This window comes from Corvus hawaiiensis, chromosome 5 (assembly GCF_020740725.1).
Source record: "Corvus hawaiiensis isolate bCorHaw1 chromosome 5, bCorHaw1.pri.cur, whole genome shotgun sequence".
Taxonomy (NCBI): Eukaryota; Metazoa; Chordata; class Aves; order Passeriformes; family Corvidae; genus Corvus; species Corvus hawaiiensis.
Window position 1 is genome coordinate 60,618,580 of NC_063217.1, and position 21,597 is coordinate 60,640,176.

A 21,597-nucleotide genomic window follows, 5' to 3' on the forward strand; every position below is an offset into this window, starting at 1 on the left:
TTTCTCCTTTGCTGCAGTTTGCCAGATTTTACTGGGAGGGTGATGAGCATGCTGGGAAGCCTCCCCTCATGTACCCAAACACGACTAAAGGTCACTCTGGCTGGCCCCAGGAGTCTCCCATCACTTGCTGCACCGTGGCACAGCTTCAGAGAGGATGGGTGCCAGCCTTGCTGGCCCAGGCAATGGGCTGGCCCCCAGGGAACGCTCAGGGGGCACTACGAAAACCCTCAGCTTGAGGAGACCTTAACAGCTGGGTCACTCACTTCCCCTGTGGGGGCTGCAGGCTCCCTCACAGAAAGTTAACAGAGATACACCCTGCTGCTGCAGAGGTCAATCTTTGTACTTACTATTACACTGGCTAGAACCAGGTCACTCCCAGCTAAACAGCTCAACATTATGGACACCCCTTCTGGAATCTACCACGCCTACCACAACCACTCTGTCACTCTGGCCAGAGGCATCAACAGCCCAGGTACTTTGAGACCAAACTTTTAGTTTCCTGTGTCATTCATCACATCTCACACCTGACACATGTAAAACACCTCGTGCTGGAAAAAGGAAGGGTGGCAGCAATAACCCAACACGGAATCTTCTACTTGAAAAGCTCAAATAAAGCTTCAAACACCCAGGATGGCTCCAAGGTCTCAATACATCTTTTAAAGTCATCATTATTACAAACCCAGTTGTAAAAGATCACCGAACTAATTCCATGTTTATTAGCACATTGGGCATGTTGGATGTGTAACACGCTGACCCTGCACCTTTCTCCTTAATGACTTCTACTTTCTTATTTTATTTGTCCTTAAATTTATCTAACAACTTCTCTCAGATGTCCCTTTAAAAAGAATATTTTTTTGTCTCCCTCTCAGTTAACACAATTAAAGACTATTTGTTTACCTTAATGGCGAGATTTTTTGCTTAACTTTTCTGCACTCCCTGAGGAGTTATACTTACATCATGCATGGAGTCAAGAAGTTTAGTCAGTTGGTAGAATCTCTGCCAGCTTTGCCCAGAGTTACTTGGACATTTAGTTACCATCTTCTTTAGTTCTTTAATGTAATTTGCCCTCATTTCTTCAAATGCAGCTTGGCTTTTGAGACCATCCTTGGGAACTGTCATTGAAAAGACAGTCTTAAATTAGTATTAACTGCATTGCTTATTCTTCTGATGTGCACACTTAAACAGTTACACCAGTTAATGGATGAAGGAATTAAACCTTTAAGCAAAGTCCATAATTTTACAGACATTGGTGAGGGATCAACAACATCACACAGATTCTCAAGCGATTCAGGCATCCTCTCCAGATGTGTGATTGCAGAAGCTGTGGCAGAGGACAAGATAACATCTCAGAAATATGACACATGCTAACCTCATGTCCAAACTGCTTTCAATACAATCCAACCACATAAAAACCAGGCAGATGGATCAAGGGTATTTTGTTAGAAGTTGAAGAAGTGATTGATCATTCTTGAATGATTCCCCACACTTGGCAGACGAGAAGAAGGTACAGAATCACAGCTGTTATCTGCAGAAATGCTAGACCAAGTGACACATTTTTATGCCATTAAGTAAGATCTAAAATTTCTTTGAATGTTAGCAAGCATCTGCATAGCATCCAGAACAAACAGAGCCATGATTCTGCATGGAACAGAAGACTGTTTTCCAAACAGGCATCCTGACCCAGTGCTTGACCACAACAGACAGTTGCAAGCATTTCCAGTGTCCTGTTGAAGTTTCCATCTGCCAGAGGGAGATGGAATCATGACCATGGAATTATCGTTTTTTAATGGGCTAAAAGTAGAGTTTTCTTACACTTTCTACTGTGACTGATATCAGCAAGGCTGATTACAAAAGCAAACACCCTGGTTTCTTTACAGACTGCAAATACCCTTGCACTCCTGCAGGTTCTGCCCCAAACAGGAATGGCTTATTAGAATCAGATCCCTATGAAAACTCCAAAGAGGTTATTAATAACATTACTCAAAATATTCTGATGTTTAATATCTGAATTGGTTGAACACTGCTTAACCATCAAATGTTTTTTTCCTCTGTATCTCTTAGTCATAGTCCACAGAAGGAAAATAAAATACTGGTCTGTACAGGAGTGAGTTTATTTCCTAAGCAAGCCAGAAAACTATGTCAGCATAAGCTAAATGGGAATCCTAAAAAGAGAAAGAAAAAAAAGGTGATCTTCCAATTTAGCCTATCCTGACTTAACATCTTGACAGAAACTGTCTTGCTCATCCATTCCCTTCTCTTCTAAATCCTCTCAACTGCCCTCTACCCCATTCAAATCACATCATAAGCATGTAACAACTGCCCCAAATGGCTCCAGAGTAGAAGCTTTAAGAAAAAGCATCAGTATCTACCAGAGCAATTTAGCAATGGGAAACAAGGAGGAGCTGTACCACCACAGGAGCAGCAAGGACTTGAGGCCACCAAGTGCTGAAAGGGGGCACAAGGAAGAATCTTTAGAAAAAGCCTAGGAGGGGACACACCAACCTGCCTGCTGCTTGGTAAATATTATATATTCATATTACACAATCATAATATAAATATCATATGTTCATTTAATTTTAAAATTCTAGATGTAAACTCTCTCAGTCAGCTGACAGATAAAAGAAACTGTCTGGAACAAATCTACAAATTCAGTTCAAGGTGAATGAACACAGAGGCACCAATCAAGGTAAGTAAAGCCATCAGAGCATGCTGTGGCCCTCACACAAAATGCACAGGCTTTACAGTTCCTTTAATATTTACAGGCCTGTATTCCTGCACGCTGCTTACAGACTGTTAGAGCCACTCCTTCTTTGTCTACTAGGATGTATTTTACTGTTCTGTCTGAAAATTATTATACTATCACCCCAGCCAGATTATTAAGGAAGAAAGAAAGACCACAAACAAAGACAACTCAAGCAAAACATGAAATTCTGGAGGTTTGCCCAGTGTTTCTGATTTTACTTATTAAATGCAGCAATACTGTTGGCAAGCTCCCAAAATCTATGGTCTGTGGAAAGCAAGAAAACAACTGAGTTGTAATGTGTGGTTTCTTCCACATGTAAATGGAGTGAAACTTCCTTGATGTGGTCGCCATGAAAGTTTCAGAATAACTTGTACTCTGCTGGTCACATGATTCAATAAAAGAATTTAAATGAAAACAAACCTGGTGTTTTCTGTCATAAGACTGTACCAAGGTACAATCACTCAAAACCAGGTTTGCTGCCCTTCACTTGACACTCTCTGGGTTTTATCACCACCTTCATTTGCATTTCGGTCTCCTTTTTCTCTCTCTAATGTAAATATCCTGATTCTCTCAAAACAAACTATTTTTAGCAGGTTTTCTAGTGACCATGGTGTGTGTTTCAAATGGACCCAGCCCTTTGAAGTTAATTGGCCACACTGATCTCACCTAACAGATTCTTGCAATAACTCATTAGCTTACACTCTTGAGAGGGTAGAATAATAAATACCTGGCTTAAAGACATTTTGCTGTGGTTTTAGAATGCCTTCAGGTTCTTTTTCTAAAGATTCTTCCCCTTTAGGGCTGATTAAAATGCTGCAGAGGCAGATCTCCAATCCAGACACTCTCACAAGAACATTTTTGGAGCCAAACCCTCCCTGAGCACATCCACGTCAAGTTGCTCCTGGAAACACCGGGAGTGACAACCTTCAAAAAAAGCCCATTTACCCCTCAGGGCAAGTCTGGAGCACGTCCCCTCCCCACTGTTCCAGGTTCACTGGCTGACCATCTCCAGCCCTTGGTGGAGTGGGACCTGGGGTCAGACTCTGCAGGCCAGGACACAAAAGGTTCCCCAAAGAGTGGTGTCTCTCCCCATCCCAGCAAGTTGGAACTGCTTCAGTTGGAAGGAGGGAGGGAGACAGTCGAGCCCAAAAGACACACAGCCCCAGGAGGGCTCTGTTAGAGGATCCAAATCTCTCTAGCCCTGACAGGAACTGCAGCCTCACATCCCCCCTCAAAGGCAGGTGCTTTAAGCACAGAGCTGGCTTGTCATGATGTCACCAAGTTGCTCCCCACAAAAAGGAGCAGGATTCCCCAGAATAACATCTGTTTACAGGTTTGCAGGCTGTTACTGATGGAAAAGTAATGCAGTTTGTGTAAAACTGCACTGGGACAGGAGGTTTTCAATATTTTCAGTAAGATAAGATCAAGAGATCTGCTAATTACTACACAGTGCTGTAACAAGCACCAAGATGTAATTTTGTTTCTTAAAACTCAGAGCATGATGCTCAAGAGAAAAATGAAGCACACCCTGACATTTATTAAACTTTCAGAAACCTGTAAAAGGGCTTTCCATTCTGAAGTCACTGGGCATTACAAAGTCACCTGCTCTGCAGTACAGGCAATGCACATCTTTTGATCCTGAAGGTCATGTTAAGTCAGCCAAACCCTGGTGGCTTTGAATGTCATGCAGGGATTTTTCCTCAATCCCCCACAGCTGTGGCTGGCATGTTCCTGGCATGTCTGTTGGTGTGGTTCCCCTATGGGAAGGGGGGCCAAAGTCCTGTGCCTGGCCACTCCTGTCCCTCCGATGCACATACCACACTCAAATTGCAAAGACACTTCCCATGCTAACTACAGATAAACCCCAAGGCTTTTCCTGCGGCCCAGCTGGAAACAGTTTGGCTCCTCTGTCAAGCTGGTTAAAATCACTGCATCTCTTTGTGAACTGGAGTATTGTCAAGCGTTCCTACATAACCACAGACCCAACCTACCTGTGCTTAAGAGCAGCAGCACTTTCATTATGGTGTACTCCTCGAAGCTGAGCTGCAGGCGGACGAACTGCAGGCTGATCTGGTGCATGCCCTGGCACAGCTCGAACATCGCCGACTGGCGCATCCGCTCCCTGCAGAGACAGGGGAACAACATCCACGGGGTAAATACGGGAGAGCACAGCCTGCAGGGGGATGCCCTGGGCATCACCCTGCTCCTACACAACCTGCAATGGATGCCTGAGTTCACCTCGCTAGCTGGCACACCACGGGAAAGGAACGGCTACAGATGTAATTTGATTCTATACACTGATGGTGTTAATGAAGTGGCAAAAACTTTTTAAAACCTATTTGAATTGTCAGTGTTTGCTCAGCTCTGCCCTGGCTGATGGAAATGTGCCTGCTGGAGGCGTCAGAGCTGGTGCAACAGGGGAACCTACACCCACAGAATGCATGCTCTAAATGATACACTCCCCCCATCAGTTGACATCTCCAGTTCAAACACTGAAATATCCAAAAAGCATGTGGATTTTTCCCAGAATAGTAATCTAAAATAATCTAGAATAAAGGAGTATATAAAACAAGGAACTCAATCATTAACTCAGATTTCTGCCTGTTAAATCGTAAAATAATTAGGATACATGACTTGTATCCAGATAGCTTTTTTTTCTTTAAATATACTTTCATAATTTTAACTTCAGACCTTCTCTCTCTTCTCTGAGGTAATCCTAGGCTAACCTATCCTGCTCAAGTTTCAGGCAGAATTAGTTAGAGTTTTGCTAAGCTTCTTTAGTTTCCATCTCAAACCACAACTGCTACAGCAAACAGTCACCAAGAACTGCCTGTATCAGCAGAAGTTGTGATATAAATGTGTGCGTGTATTTGCAGGTATGTAGACAAGGTCTTATAATTGTTCAGTGACCACTACTTCTCTTTTTTTAGTTGTTTAAAACCAATTGTCTGTATTTCTTCTAACATTTTTTCGCAAAATTGGGGAATTGGGGGGAATTGGATGAAGTTCAGCTCATTATTTTAACCAAGCAACTGCTTTTTCAAATATACAAATTGGCTGGTGAAAGAGAAGAATCATACTGTGTGCAAACAAAGACTGACATAGTCTTCCTGGTGTTTTATTTCACTACTGCCAAAGCAATTTCATTGTCCTCCTTAATACTAATAAAGCAGGCTCCCCATTGTTAGATGGGCTCTGCACTTTTCCCCTGCTCCACCCTCTTTTCTTGAGACTAAGAACTTCCAGCTTCTTTTTTTTTTTAAATTAAATTTAATAGTAGGAGTAATGCCAGATGTATTTGTTTTTATTATGCATCATGGACCACTCCCAGGAGGCTCTGAGGGATACACACTGAAGTGAAAAGGCAAATGATTAATAAAGGACATTTGCATTTTAGAAAACTACATGTTAAAGTATATCTCAGAAGGCCAGAGACAGCAGCACTAGAAGTAAGAATGGTCTATGACATCCATCATTACTTTTGCAGGACACCAAGGTTTGTTTCTCCAGCCTCAGAACATAAAGGCACTGCCACCATCCCTGCCTGTGTTTCACCTCTACAGAGAAAAGTGACAGATTTTTCATCAGATACCACAAGCCACACAGCAAATAAAATAAAACATTACGATGTTTTGTCTCAGGTTTCTTAGGCTTTTTTTTTTTTTTTGGTGGCAAAACACCCTCTGTGCGAGTTAACATAAAAGTATACTGACTCAAAAACTTGATTTTTGTGTTGCTTTCCACTTTTTGTTACGTCCAAAGTTTTCTGCCTTTTGTTTTTCTTTGTACTTGTACTTGTTTTGCTTATATATGATTGCCTAAATGGAAGAATTTCAGTTATAGTCAGGGATTTTTTTGGTTAGTTATTTCTTTCTGGCTTTTAAATATTCATTCTTTTATCTACTTACAAATATTGATCTCCAGCTTACCCTTAAGGAAAACCTGATGGCATTGTTTGTAGTGAGATAAAATTATACACAGAACAAGTTACTAGGTGGTTTGTTTAATGTACAACAAACTCATTTCAAATCAGTTTCCCACCTGAAAATCAATTAAGTTGATTTATTACTTATTTACAAAATATTACTAACTAAAAATTATGTTAGCTAATTTGTGACTCTTTTTAATGAAAGATAAGCATTTTATGGGAGTTGACAGTATTCAACTTTGTATTTGGTTTTCAGCCCACGTTGCGTAGAATAAGATGATACAGAGCTTTTGAAAAATCAGATGCTGACATCACAGATATCCAATACCTTGATAGCAACAACAAAACAAAGCAATAGAAATATGATAAAAGTGAAGAGGCACTGAGAAATTAAGGCATGTCAGCATAACATGAACAAAGTTATTTTTTTCCTTACCAAATACATCAGCTTAGGAAAAAAACCATCAAGTCATCACAAATGCCTTTACCATCATGAGGAAAAATTAAAACAAACTTTTATGTTAAAAAAAAAACGGAGGGATAAAAAAAAGGCAAATCCCAACCAACCAAACCCAGCCCCTCCTCTGACACAGCATCTGAACCTCTCAACATGGCAAACGGAGGATATGAAGATCTGGAATATAAGGGCAAGCAGCTTTATGGGGACATTCAAGAAGGTAAGTACATGTAAGGAATAAAAGGCGTGGAGCCAAAGCTCTGAATCCGCTATTTGGGTACGCATTCAGAAGTGGTGTTGTTAGCTCCGTTTAGCTTAATCCTCCTTCATAATAATACGCTCTAAACTTTACACCTTAAGTTAATCCATTTTAAGTTCCCCAAGTGCCTCCTTACAGGCTTAATGTAATGCCCGGCTCACATTCTGTCTGACCTTTCCCGCAGCCCTGTGGATGGGCAGGGCATCCAGCCATTCCCACTGCTGCCACCAGCTCATTCCCACTGCTCTGCCCAACTTCCATCTGCTCCTGCATGGCCTCTTTGGCCACTGGTCACTGATTTGCCCATCATATCCTCATTGGAAATGAATTGCCACTGTATTTTCCTCCTTTGCTTTGGGAGGAGACACCTCCTTTTCCCACTTCTGCTGGGAAAGCCTGGCACCTCCACTGTCTTGGTGGGAAGAGAGGTTTTGCTCCTGCTGCTGGGTTTCTCTAAATGAGCTGCAGCAGACAGAAATGATGACCCACATCACCCAGCTACAACAGATATGTAGGATTTGACCAGTCACCCCAGGAGAGCAGGGATGGTTTCAGGAAACCATTTAAGACAAAGCATCCTAAATACCAAACCAGTCATATATCTCTTAATAAATACCCTTATGTAATCTCCACAGAAACCAAGCAGCCACATCAAAACCTGTGAAACTACAGGCACGCAGAACAGAAACAGCTTGTTATGAATAAGTAACTCATCATTTTATGAAGTCATCACAAAGACTAGTATCGTAAATCTCCTCGCTGAGGATGGAAACTGCAACTCAACTGACCGTAACCAAAAAGAGGAACACACGCAGCAAGAAATATTCACTGACAGGCAAAACTCAGCCCCAAACCAAACCTGATACCATGTTTTATTTACTTTCTCATGGGTACTATTCAAAGCTGCAGCACAAGGCATCTTCCTAAATTAGACAGGGAAACAAAGAAAGGGAAAGCTGTTGTGGGTGTGTTGAGGTTTCATCAGGACTTAAGTGACTTGCTGATAATCCTGAGGAAAAATTGGCCAAGGCATCCCATTTCACAGCACCTCAGAGGAACAAAAATACACCTGACTTAGTCCCTAGGCCTCTTCAGTCCAGAAAAGACGTAGGAAAAGACCAAGAAAGATTTTTAGCAAAACTCTGATGTCAAAGATAGTTTTTGTGTCTTCTGATTTCACACTTCTACCACTCTAAGAGCCATTTCCAGTTTTATAACCAAGAGCCTTTCCCTTGCTAGACTAAAACCTACATCCATATGAAGGTTGCCCACCAATTAAATTGATTTCAGGGATCTGCAGAAAGCACTTTACACTGTAACAAAACCAAACCAAACAACCAATCAAACAAACGCAGCCCAACAAGAAAACCTGCCAAAGGCCTGAAAGTCAAAACCTGTTTGGAAGCCTCCAAGAACACAGCATGCTTTCCCCTCATGCCAAAAGAAGTCACTTTGAACTTGACAGAGAGAGGAGTAAAAACATCACCAGACACCTTGAGAGCAAGGCAGAGATGCTATGGATAAAGAGGGAAAAAGACCAGGACATGGGATTACAGAAGCCCTTGCTCAGTGGCTCAAACCATCTAATCAGAAAAGCCTTGGGCCTGAATTATCTTACCTGCCTTAGGAGGGCTTTCTTGACTGGAAAAAAGTTTTGAGGTTCTTGGGGAAAGAAAAAAAGAAACATATTATTGTCACAACAACTAAGTGTCTCTGAGGGAATATGCTACTCCAACAGCTCCAACAGTGGTAACAGAATGCCACTACCTGAATCAATTCTTCCGTGCACAGGGGCAGGAAACACTGTGCATCCCTCTGCTCAATGGACTGTACCCAGACACCTGTGTGTCACTGAAGCCATTAAAAATGCCATTGAAGTCACCCGTGCTGGAGCAGCCTCATTAAGTTAAACACACTGATCAAAATCCAAGCCAAAATACACACAGGATTCAGGCAAAATTCAGTTGTGACTTTTCATTCAGTACTTACTTTTTATTCAGCACTTTCTGATCTCTGCTTACTCTGCAAGCCACGGCAGAAAGAGACAAAACCTACTCCCTTCAACACTTTGCCTTCAACTCCTAAAGGAAAGCTTTAGAGTCATCTCCTTCCAGAAGGCCAAAAATACCTGTTACCTTGCACCAATGGCAAATTTGGGCACTGCCAAACCCAGGACAAAACAGTGACCGGACTCAGGACCACCAGTGGTGAACACTGATAATCAGACAAGGATGATGATTACACATTAAACAGATCTACAGACATTAAGCTGGTATTTTGTGGCCTCTAGCCACCCAGGCAATTAGCAATTTTTAAATGCAACTTGGCAATTTTAAACTGAACTTACAGAAGTCAAATCTCAAAATTAGTTTTCTCACAAGAAAATCTTCACGGTGACCCTAGAGAATACCATCCCAGATAAGTGATACGAAGAAATTTAGAGCTGCTTTAAAAGTTCCAGCCAAGCGTCCTCCTGTTATATGCCTATCAACAAAGGAATTGGCAACAACCCATGGATAATGTTTGCCAAAGGAGAGTTTCAGCTCTCAATCACTAACAGAGAACTTGTGATAAAATCCAACTTAATAATCACCCAGTTATGCAACCCTAAAATCCCAAGCACATCAATAGCAGAAAACCCCAAGTATATGCTGGTATTAACAGTTAATTATGCACTTAGCAGAATGCTGATACCAAATACTCTTTTGGTTTGCATTAGCATTTCAAAAGAGACAAATCACAGTTTAAATGAGAAAATACATAATTATGCCTTTACCAAAATGCTTTTGCAATAACACATTCAATAATAAGTGATAAGAATGTACACATGACACTAAATACCCCATTTCAAAGTTCATCAGAGAAAGGTACTGAGAGCCAGAAAAGGTGCCCATTAGGTATTGTTTTATACATCCATTCTGCCAGGGCTCATTGTCACTTGCAGTGGTTCATCAACAAAATTACTGCTATATTCCACATGCAGCAGCAATTCTCCTTTTATGCCAACAATGCCTCAAAAATTAAGACTTTGCTTGTGCTCTCACGCAAAGCCTGGCATTTTCTGCAAGTCAACTGAGGCACATCTTCCTCTCATGCCAGTTTAGAAAAACGACTTCCTAATTTTTCTTTTGGTCGTATTTAATTCTACAGGGGAAGTAGCAGAAGAAAGCACTGTGCATGTGAAAGGCATTTGGAGATGCCAGCAAACAGCTCATCGATGTGCAGGAAGATTAAAGCAGCACCACATTCAGGCACTTGCAAGGAAGAAACCTTTATTCTAAGACCTTGAGAGAAGTGAGAAGAAACCCTCCCAAAATGCTTGTGGATGTCCCAAAGTCATGCTGAGACAATACCAAGAGAGCATAATTATGGTCTATGCTAAATGTAAAGTCATTGGGCAAGTCCTTATATTAAAGTCGTAAAAACTAACAGTCAAATCCTTTTGAACACATCACAAGCTGGAAACCTGCCAGAACATCCACTGGGCCAACTGATGAGCAAGATGAAAATGAAGCGTTTGAGAAAGATCAGAAAAGTTAAATAAAATCTTTGCATCAGTGCTCTTTGTAGAGGAGCCCAGTAAGGCTCTGCACCACTCTCCCTTTTCAGTAAGCAAGTGTGAGAAATAGTTTCAGATTCAAGTGCGAGTAGAAGAGGGTTTACAAAGAAAAAAAAAAATACAGTAAAATGAATAGTAATAAATCACCAAGACCAGATGGCATCCATCCACAAGCTCTAAAGCAACTTAAATACAGAATTGCTGAACTACTAACTGTGCTGTGCAGCTTATTGCTTAAATTGCCCTTATAAAAGTCATGGAAGGCAACAAACGTGACTGATTTCTTAAAATGGGTCTGAGAGTGGGAAGGGAGCACTCAAGAGACCAGAGGCTAGTAAGCTCCAGTTCTATATCGAGCAAAACCATTGAAAGAGGAGCATGAATTGATAAATAAACATGCTGTAAGGGAAGAAAGTCAGCACAACTTCGGCAGAGAGAGGTCACGTCTCACGAATCTGTGAGGGCACTCTGATGATAGCACGAGGACATGCTGGTGGATGCAGGCAACGTCTGCATGACGGAAATGCTTTGCACATGCCAGGTCTAGCTGCATCCCACAGCCATATGGGGTGAGACCTAAGCAAACACCAACCCTCTCCTCCTCCTCCTCTCCCCTGCCCTGGTTTCCACACAAAGGAAACTGGGGCATGCAACTTGGGTATGGGCTCTAATAAATTCTGTTAGCATGCCAGCGTGGGTAATTACTGGTCTAGGACCTGCACACTGCGCATCAGGAGGTATGGGAGGATGCAATCACGTCAGGGCTGGATTTTAAAGCTATTAAAAAGATCTCCTGAAAGCTCTTAAAGAGAGCTTAGGGGTAAGGAGGTCGTCTCTTTGTGGATTATTAGCAGCTTAAAAATAGGAGACCAAGGGTAATAGCAAATGGACATCTCTCACAAGTAATGCAGGTTACTGGGGAAGGCTCACAGAGTTCTACGCTGGGGCCTGGGCTGAGAACTGTGCTCATACATCAAGTGAGCAAAATCAGACCTCTGGAGGTGACAGAGCTCACTGATGACTCCAGATGATGAAATCAAGAGCTGCCTGTGAAAGACTGCTGAAAAATCCTGCAAGTCTGTGTGGCTGGCTAACAAAATGGAAGGTGAAAATCACTAACTGGATAATGCAGACAGTATAATCATCTCCCATCATACACACAAAATAACTGGATTAACAAACACACAATAAAGAGTTCTAGGTGCAACTTGGGACAGGTTTCTTGGGCTTCTGCCTTTTGAAAATGCTTGCTCAGTGTTCGTCAAAAAAAAGCAAAGATGTAGAGAGAAGAGTCAAGAACAAGACAGGAATTGTAGTTTTGCTGCTGCATCCACTGTGCTCTGAACCCAGCATCAGTGTGGTCTCCTACCAAAATTAATACAAAGCATGAAGAGAGGAGCTGAGGATGGCCAGAGATAGCAGACAACTGACATGCAAAGGGAGGTCAAATTGACTCACTGATTCTTCAGCTCACAGAAGAAACAACAAGACTCAATGGAGATCTAAGTGATAAATGGCATGCATGGGATGAGAAGGATTATATCCACTATTACTGCAAACACAGGAATGAAGTGGCACTCCATTAAATTATCAACCACCTGCTTTAGAAACATCTCCAACAAACAAATATGCATAATTAAATTGCAGAAGCAAGTGTCACAGAACATTTTCAATATCAAGATTACAAATGTATTCAAAGAGATAGTAGGCAAATTCACAGAGAAAGACACAGAAAGGTTATTAAGCACAACTGTCCGAATGCATCACATTCAGAAAGTACCTAAATCATTGCTAGAATGGGCAAATGAAAAAGCCCCTTGTTCTGATCTTAAACTTTCTTTGGCTGATTTAAAGGATGACAAACTGTGCTAGAGGGACAGTTTCTGACATTTCCCCATTCTTACAGATCTCCTTAAAACTACTGTATATCCTGTTTTCCTTTACAGCTTCCCAGTTTGAACCAAAACACTCTAGAAATTTAAGAATCATTTAGAGATAGAGGTATTAAAAGGCAGAGCCTTTAGAAATTTACGTAAAGAAACCAAATCTATTGCTTTGCCCAACCAATGACCTGTTCAAAAAGAAAAAAAGCCCAAAATAAAGACTTGGAAAATCTAGCCTGAAGCATGTTACATTTATTATGTACAGGTATGACAGCAGTTTTTCAAAATGTCATCTTCTGTCTGCACTGCTGTGGGGTGGGTATGTAACAACATCCCTTTATGTACTTCTCTGGATGGGACCTGAGCCACATTTTATGATAAAGGAAATAGTAGTAACAAGGTATATAAAAAATTTACTGATGAACATCCTCACTTCCCACTGCACTGCCACTTTGCATGAATGCAGTATTCCTCACAAAATAATACATGTAAGCAAAAACCATGCAGGGAGGATCACTAAGGAGTGCTTGCTGACCTTTTAACAAGACCAGCAATCGCACAGACAATTTATCAGCAGAGAATGAACACTGACAACTCCTACCAACTCTCATTGTGGCAATAATAATTAGAAATGAGGGATTTGGAGACTGCCAGATGACTGAGATTACAAAAATGTACCGAAATTTAGAAACTACAGGATTAACAGATTGCAAGAGAAGACAAAAGGGTTAACAGCCATCATCCTGCCAAACGTAAAAGTGAAAAAGTAATCATTTAAACAATAGGAGAAGTTACTTACTGGCTTTATCACCATTCACAGATGATCTAACTAATTGCTGCCCCAAGCCCTGAGGTATATGAGGTTAAAAAAATTTTAAAAAAAGATGTTTTTAATTATTCATCTTATTTTATTACGTTTATCTTCCTGCTGTTTCCATAGAAATCAGAATACCAGGAAGACTTACAGGCTTCAGCACTGAAAGGGCACAGAGAGGCTGCTGCATCCTTGCACTGCCTTACGCAACACCAAATCCTAATGGTCCCAGCTTCCACAAGCATAATATGAGAGGATTTAGGAACATAATGAAAATGTTATTTACTAATAAACTATACATGATTATTAAATGCAGATTTTTTAATACAATCTTAGCTATTTAGCTGAGCTACATCTTAATTTTTAATTTAATTTTATGGCTTTCCTCAATGTGACAAAATCCTCTGCCCATCCACATCCCAAGACAACACCAGCAGAGAAACTTTCTAGAAATCCCCTTGTACTGAAGCTGTTTTTCTTGCCCCTCTTTACCTCATTTGCTCTCCCTCAACTTTCTCATTTGCAAAATGGATTCTCTATTGCTCATCTATTGCCAATATTAACCTCTGTCTCCTTCTAAATTTTAGAACTTCACACTTGGGGCAATTACCAAAGGCACAGCATGAGAGATGCTTGCAATACTACATTTTTATTTTACTGGGAGCTAAATCTTGCACTTTAAAGAATGTGTTTATGCTAATTTGTAGTAGACTTTGTTAGTTGGTTAAAACCACATTACATACATAGTACATACTTTGAAAAAATTTTAAAATATGCATCTATATACCTCCATCAGTATATTCTGCTCTTAGTGTTTTGTACATAATATTCAGTAAAATGAAGTCTCTACTGAAACCTTTTTACTGTAAGGACTGAACTGCATATGATCTAATATAATAATTTCAGAGATGGAAAAATGACCTAACTGATCCAAATGCTTGTGAAAACTGGTCCCAGTTTTAAACTCAGTTTTTCAAGTTCAGTAATTTGGGTACCTCATATTATGCAATGCCTAGTGCTGGTTTTCATTAGGCAAACCCTCAAGTCCTTGACTGAGTGAAAAACCAACAACAGAATGAAGTGCAATGGCCAGGAAATTCAGAACCTGCACACTTCTGCAGCTATGATTTATTCTTTATGCCGCAGATGACAAACTGAGAAAAATCAAAGGAGCAAGAAAACGCACAGCACATTAGTCATGCAGTGCATTTGCAAAATACTGTTGAAATATTGATGCTGTACTTTAACGTACTAAAGAGTCTCCACACCGTGTGTCTCAGCATCGCTGAACTCTCTCAGTATCCCACATCACTGCTATTTAACAGCCAGGTAAGGCTGGAATGGTAAATAAGGTAATTTGGGTAGATTTGCTAAAAATAGGAAATGATTTTGAAATCTTGAGTCTTTTCAGAAATCCCTGCGGATCCAGAAATCTACAAAGAGACTGTGTTAAACCTAAAAGCAAAAAATAAATCAAGACCTGTGGGGGAATTCCAGGGTTGGGCCATCCCTCTGGGGTTTTTATGCCAGCACAAACCAATATATAGAGGAGCAGGGCTTGATTTTTAATATTCATCATCAATACTATCAGCTGTGTTTTTGCCTTATGGATAAATAAGAAGCCACCATGCATCTTCCTTAGGGGAAGGAATGGATAAGCAGTACAGCTTGCCTTGAGGGATGCAGCTTCTGGCTTCCAGCTGGGAGGTGATGTGCTGGGAGCACAAGCCATGGCCCCAAAGGCAGCCCATGTCCCACTGCTCCCACTGGTTTCCCACGTTGTGTGAGTGAGGATCCCTGCCATTCCGTGTCTTGGCTCTTGCTGGGTTTCTGTTGGCAGTGCTGCACTTGTAAATGCTTTTTATTCCTTCCTGAGCCTCTGAAAGGTTGCCAGCCAATGTCCTGACTTAATGTATGGGTGGAAGCAGATACCTGGGATGTTGTCACCAGTAGCCGGCGGGACAGCAACTGCCTGAGCCCGTTAAAACCTGAGCAAGAAGGAGCATCCCTTGCCTTTCTCTGGAATTTAGGCATCTGACTTCTGCACTGCAAAGACATAAACTCCTACTTTAGAAAAGCTGGGCTCATCAGATTTCTTGTAGACATGAACTGGCACACACACCACCTCTTTTCAAAAATGTTGAGGCCTTTTCCTTCAAAAGGGCAAAGCCGGGGGAAGAGTCATTTTAGCCACTAGTTCTATGATTAATTCATCCAATAAGGGAAAGACCAATGGAAATTGCAACTGACTTCCCTACATTCCAGAACCACATCTTAAAAATGCTCTTTAAGGCTGCTCCCTGTAGTAAAGAGTTCATTTTGCACAGCTTCAGCCAGAATCCCTGAAAATAAGCTGGCGTTACAAACCACGGGGTTTTGTACATCCCTTGCTTTGTTCTTGCATCCATTCCAGCCAGCACTGCTTGGTTTCCTGCTTTCAGTTGTGTATGTTTTTACTCATTTAATGCTCTGGACTTAAATTATCCATGCATGTGCCCGCCTCAGGTTGAATTAGATTAGAAAATTTTAGCTAAAGTCTTTGGTTAAATCCTAAAGAGAAATTTTCTCCCTTCCTTGAGTTAAATAAACAGTAGCCTTTTTTCTTTTTCTTGCAGGATTTCTGTTACTTTTGCAGTCGGAACCTGAAAAGTCTCAGAGCTTAGGGTTTGAATTAGGGACAGTCTTTTGCCATGTCTTAAGAAAATCTTCCCCACTAATATCTCTGTTCTCCCAAATCCCTAGATCCATTCAAGGTAAGGCTTCCTCAATGACAACAAATGAAGAAAAACCTCCAAGAGTCTCTCACTATATAATCCTTACATCTCATCCAACCTGATCAAAGGAGTCACATGGGAAAAATATTACGGGATAGCATAACTTCAGGGTTTTGTTACGGATACAGTCTTCAAAGCATGTACCCAAAGGGCTTAAACTATGATTTCACGGACCACCTTAATTTTGGAATTTTGCAACTTCTTGAATTTGAGTTTGCACAGCCTAAAGAACATAACTACAACACCTTTTGAGTGTTATCCCATACGCAGCAGTCATTCTTTAAGAGTGTTTACCCTCAATAGGAATTATGTGGTGTCATGTATAGGACGGTCTTCTGAAGATTTTACTGATAAAACCAAAGCTGCATCTACAGAATATTAGTTTTGATCACAACTACTATATTACAAAAGAAATGGATTAAAAAACTGCCCATGCCATAACTTACACAAACACAACATAAAACACACTGGTCTATTTTATGCCTCTTTTCAGGCTGTTTTTGAGGCATTTCTGTCACAGGCTGAGCAGCCATTTTCTTATTATTCAGTTAAAATCTTTGTGTTCAGTTAAGCCCAATTAAATCGATGGAATATATGCCTGAACCATAAAGACAAACAGTACACTTAATTAGATATGTAGTATGACTAAATGAAGGCAGACAAATATTTCCAGTCTTCCACAAGCCTAACAGGAAATCAAACCACATATGAGTAGGGAGGCATTCTGCACTGTACACAATCAAAGTTACATTTAACAGCTATTAACAACAGGGATCCTCATTTGTTGTTGGCCTTGTTTACAGGCCTTCAGAATAAGAAAGAAAACAAGATCATATATCATGGCCCTCCAGAAACATTACGACTTCCTTTTATTCACAGTAGTTAAGAGTAAGCGGAAAATTCATTTAACGTAAAACAAAGCCGACTAATTCCACTAATGTCAGCCTCTACTTTCACTCCTTTTAACTGTTCATTGAAGAAAACACTGAACCTTCTGGGGCACCAAGGGCCTGGTCAGGGACATTTCTTTTTTTTTCTTGCATAGAGACGGGAAATGACCTCTCCAGACATAATATGAAGAAATGCCAAGAATGTCTTGGCCAGGTGATAACAGAAATATAACTCTCTCAAACCAGCAGAAGGAAAGGCATTGTAAAGCATCTCCCTTTCATTCTGCATCAATTAATAAATGTCCTAAAATGCCAAGGGCAGTAAAACACTCAGAAAGTTTCACCAAATAAGCCTTGGGGAGGCCTAATAAACCATGTGGCACAGAAACAAAGGCCAGTGCTTAGAATTACGCAGCACATTTCCAAGTCCATGGTACTCAGAAAGTAAGGGTAAGACCAGCCTTTAGCGATTTCAGAGCAAAGCTTCACAGCACTTCACAAACAGGAATACGTATTGTATTTTGCATTATGGGAACGGTTTCTACACTGAACTGTATTGACCGTCTTGTACAAGTCTAGTAATCCAGCTCTGGCCTTACCTCAAAATTGGAAAAAGCACTGCATCTCTTAACTTAGAATCACAAAACTATAGCTTGGGAGGGACCTCTGGAGGTCTCAAGGCCAACCCCCTGTTCCCTGCAGAGTTAATTTCAAAGCTGGAGCAGGCTGCTTGGGGCTTTGCCCAGTGAAGGCTTGGACATCTTCTGAGACAGAGACTCCAAGGTCTCTCTGGGCACCTGCTCGACTGTTTCACCATCTCGTTAGGAAATGTCTTCTCCTGCTGCCTAGGAGGCAGTGTGTTGTCCCAAACTTGTGATCACAAACTCTCATTCTTCCACTAAGCACCTCCATGAAGAGCCAGACTTCATCTTTTCTACAACTCATTAGGAAGCTGAAGGCTGCAATTTAATCCACACTGTACCATCAGGTCCCTCGCTGTCCCAATCAGCCCTGACCACTTTGGCCAACCTCCACTGGCTCCTTGCAGTTTTTCAACAACTTCCCTTTGCCAGAGAGCCCTAAACTCTGACTGCAAATGCAGTCTCAACCACCATTCTGAATGGCAACGTGAGAAACTGGGAACAAATGCCTGCCATGATGCACACTGAGTATGAAACACGAGCAAAGTGAGAAATCCCTTCCTGTTTGAGAGGTATGTCCATTACTGTTCCAGAGTGAACACCAAACTCCTACTCTTTTACCTCCAAGGAACTTTCTTGTCCTGATTAGCTACTTCAAAAACCCCTGTCCCCCTCTCACATCTCCTGGCAAATTTTTTTTCTCTATTTAGAAACAACTGCCTTCTCTCTGCAATGAGTATATTGCCAAATACACAGGAGACCAAATACACAGGATAGTGCATAGAGCACTATCTCACATACATATCTGCTTTGGGATGTTTTAATTTTGCACTCCTTTTTCCAACTGGATTCCTACCTCAACCTTAGTATAACTCTACAGGCACCTATCTTCAAGGCTTACAGCGTAAAACTCACAATTGATCTCAAATTCTCGAAGTTGCTTCAAGCTGCAGTATAATAAGAGCAAGCAATACACGCACTTTTATTTGCAAGCAGGATTGATTTCTCTGTCCAATAAATTCTGACCCCCTGACTGACTTCCTTGAGATGAGGGAAAACTGCTTTTGTGTTTGAACTTTTAGTCTACATTCCCCAAGGAGAACTAAACTCTTCAAAGTTCACATTTTCACTTAGTTCTAGCTACAGATACCTTTTTTCCCCCTGTGACAATTCTCTAATGTCCAAGTCATAATGGAGGTATTTTCAACAAGGAAAATGGCTGACACTACATTTTCAGCCACATGCAGTAAATCATCAGTTCTCCCTCTTAAAAAAAAAAAACCAAACCAAACAATCCTTCTTTGATATTGCTCACTGCTTTGGGACCCATCTCATACTCATTAATTATTTAGGAATTCCTAAATCAAAGACAGACTATTAAGATGGACAGCAACAAAGCATCTTTTCCAAGAAAAAGATTTCAAAATGTATCAGGAGATTAAGTGATGAGTTATTTTTTTGTTAATTTTTTTCCTGTTTTGCTTTTTTTTCTCAAGTGTACCCATATCCTATTGATTATGTCTCCTTTTTACCTCTAGAAAAAAACCCCACTCTTCTGGGACAAGCAAATGATGCAAGCCCCTTTTGACTGCCTGCACATTCACTTAGATTTTTGACTTTACTGTCTTGTAATAAACACTAGGAGAATGGAACAGAAATTAAATTATAGTCATCAAAAGCCAAGCACTAAACACACACAAACATAAAATATGAAGGAACACACATACTCAGACAGAATGGTTGATCCTTCTTCTTGTCTGAATGCATCATAAAAGAAGTTATGTTTCATTACTGAAAAAACATTTTGGCTTCTTTCACGGTTGCAAAGAAGGGTAATTAAGACTGTCAAGAAAACACATTTGAACAGCTGTATATTGTTAACAAAAGCACCATTATATGACTGCTCTGAAAAACCCCAGTAATTTAAACATTCACATTTCCTACAAGTTGGATATTTTTCCAAGCTCCAGTAGATACCAAAAAATGTTCTTTTCTATAAATCCTGGTTGTGTATCAGTCACATTTCAAACCAGTGGGATGGTCCTAGTTTGAGAACACATCCCCATACATAAGGAGAAGTGGACGGCAGCAATCAAAGCTTTGGGAATTGAAAAGTGAGTCACTGAAAAAAATTAAATCTTCAGCTGCTTTTTAAGCCAGGATTAGCTGAAATTTTCTTAGACTGCAAGTATGCCTGAAAAACCAAATAGACAGCAATCCTTCCAGCCTGCACTGAAAAGGGCCATTAAGGAATACTTACTCATCGAAGATCAGGTCTGGAGCAAAATAGAGGAACTGGCTGTTTGTATGTTTGTACGACCTCCAACTCAAGGCGAATGATGACAGACACATCCATGAATACTGAATTAAAGTAATTTGGTCCTCGAGAGGCAAGTTTCTAAATCCTAGAGATCAAACCAGAAAATACCCATGAACTACAAGGGCTGGTCAAACCATCACCAAACACATTGCTCACTACTTCTCTAGTATTCACGAACAAGAGCAACACTCCCACTTCAGAAAAAAATACAACTGTAATTTTTCATTCCAGTGACAAAACATGTTTTCTTCTTTAGAGGCTATTATTGAAAATTAAAGCTTTTTAAATATCAATCACAGACATATGAAACAAACATTACATAAAATAAGAATAAAACCCAACAATCTTCTCTCGGAGGTTCATCTCACACCCCCCAATTGCAGGCTTTTTCAACAAAGTCCATTAATTCAAGATGGAATTTATCAAGCAAATAGTTCTTTGAGCTAAAAGAAACAGTGAAGTGACATCTCACCAGATGACTCACAGTCCTACCTGGAAGTATCTTTGCCCACTTTACCACCTGAATCATCTGCTTGCCGGCCAGGCGGTTTAAGGTGGAAAGCAGGTACTCCGCTGTGTCCGGCTTCGAGCTGTCGTATCCTGCGTACACGATCTCCGGTTCAATGCTTTCAAGGATCTTAACAGGAGAGGGAGTGAGTGCTGGTGAGATAGCAGACATGTGGGGGACAAGTGCAGTGTTGACAGAGGGCTCGGTCACAGGCGCGATGTACGTCGTCCCTTCCTCGGGGCTCTGCGGGGGTGGCTGCTGCCGCTGCTGGGGCTGCTCCTCGTGCATCCCTTTCAATTTCCCCAACTTTTTGGACTTCCGGGCTGTGAAGATGAACAGCATGAGAACCAAGTCAGTACAGAAAGCCAGAAAAACCCTGGGCTTTATATAGGAAATGGAAGCAGAAGTATAATCTCAAAGTTCTTAAGCAAAAACAGGCACAGAACCCTAAATACCTCACTGCCTGCAGCATCATCACACTGGAAAAAGGACAAGACACCTCTAGGCTCATTTTCACTCCTTTACTGGAGTGACGGAATGTCCAGTATCTGCCTCCATACAGACATGCAGAAAACATCCTAGTTACTGTGGTTGGTGCCAACATTTCAGAACTGCAATCACTTATCATCTACAAGACTGCAATTCATGTTCTCCAACGCATTTGGTCATCAAAAGAAATCTGCACAATATCAGCAGACCCAGAGTCCTCCTAAGCTTTTGCCTCAACTTGAAATGTAGTCAATCCATTTTGAACAGCCCAAGCTAGTCAAGTCCCCTTGCTTTTGCTGCTTTGATACATCCATAACAGCTTTGCCCTCTTC

The 21,597-nt window shown here is 41.0% G+C and overlaps 1 protein-coding gene across 8 annotated transcripts in view; it reads right to left on the minus strand.

The window, feature by feature from the left end:
- The window catches only part of NR3C2 (nuclear receptor subfamily 3 group C member 2), a 193,921-nt gene that overhangs the window by 11,098 nt on the left and 161,226 nt on the right, over nt 1-21,597 (minus strand). For all 8 annotated transcript variants that reach the window (XM_048305185.1, XM_048305183.1, XM_048305186.1 and 5 more), the window contains 4 exons: nt 20,761-21,099; nt 20,209-20,353; nt 4,735-4,865; nt 955-1,112 (listed from right to left, as the gene is read on the minus strand). In XM_048305185.1, the coding sequence (XP_048161142.1) occupies nt 955-1,112; nt 4,735-4,865; nt 20,209-20,353; nt 20,761-21,099 (773 nt within the window). The remainder of the gene's footprint in view (nt 1-954; nt 1,113-4,734; nt 4,866-20,208; nt 20,354-20,760; nt 21,100-21,597) is intronic.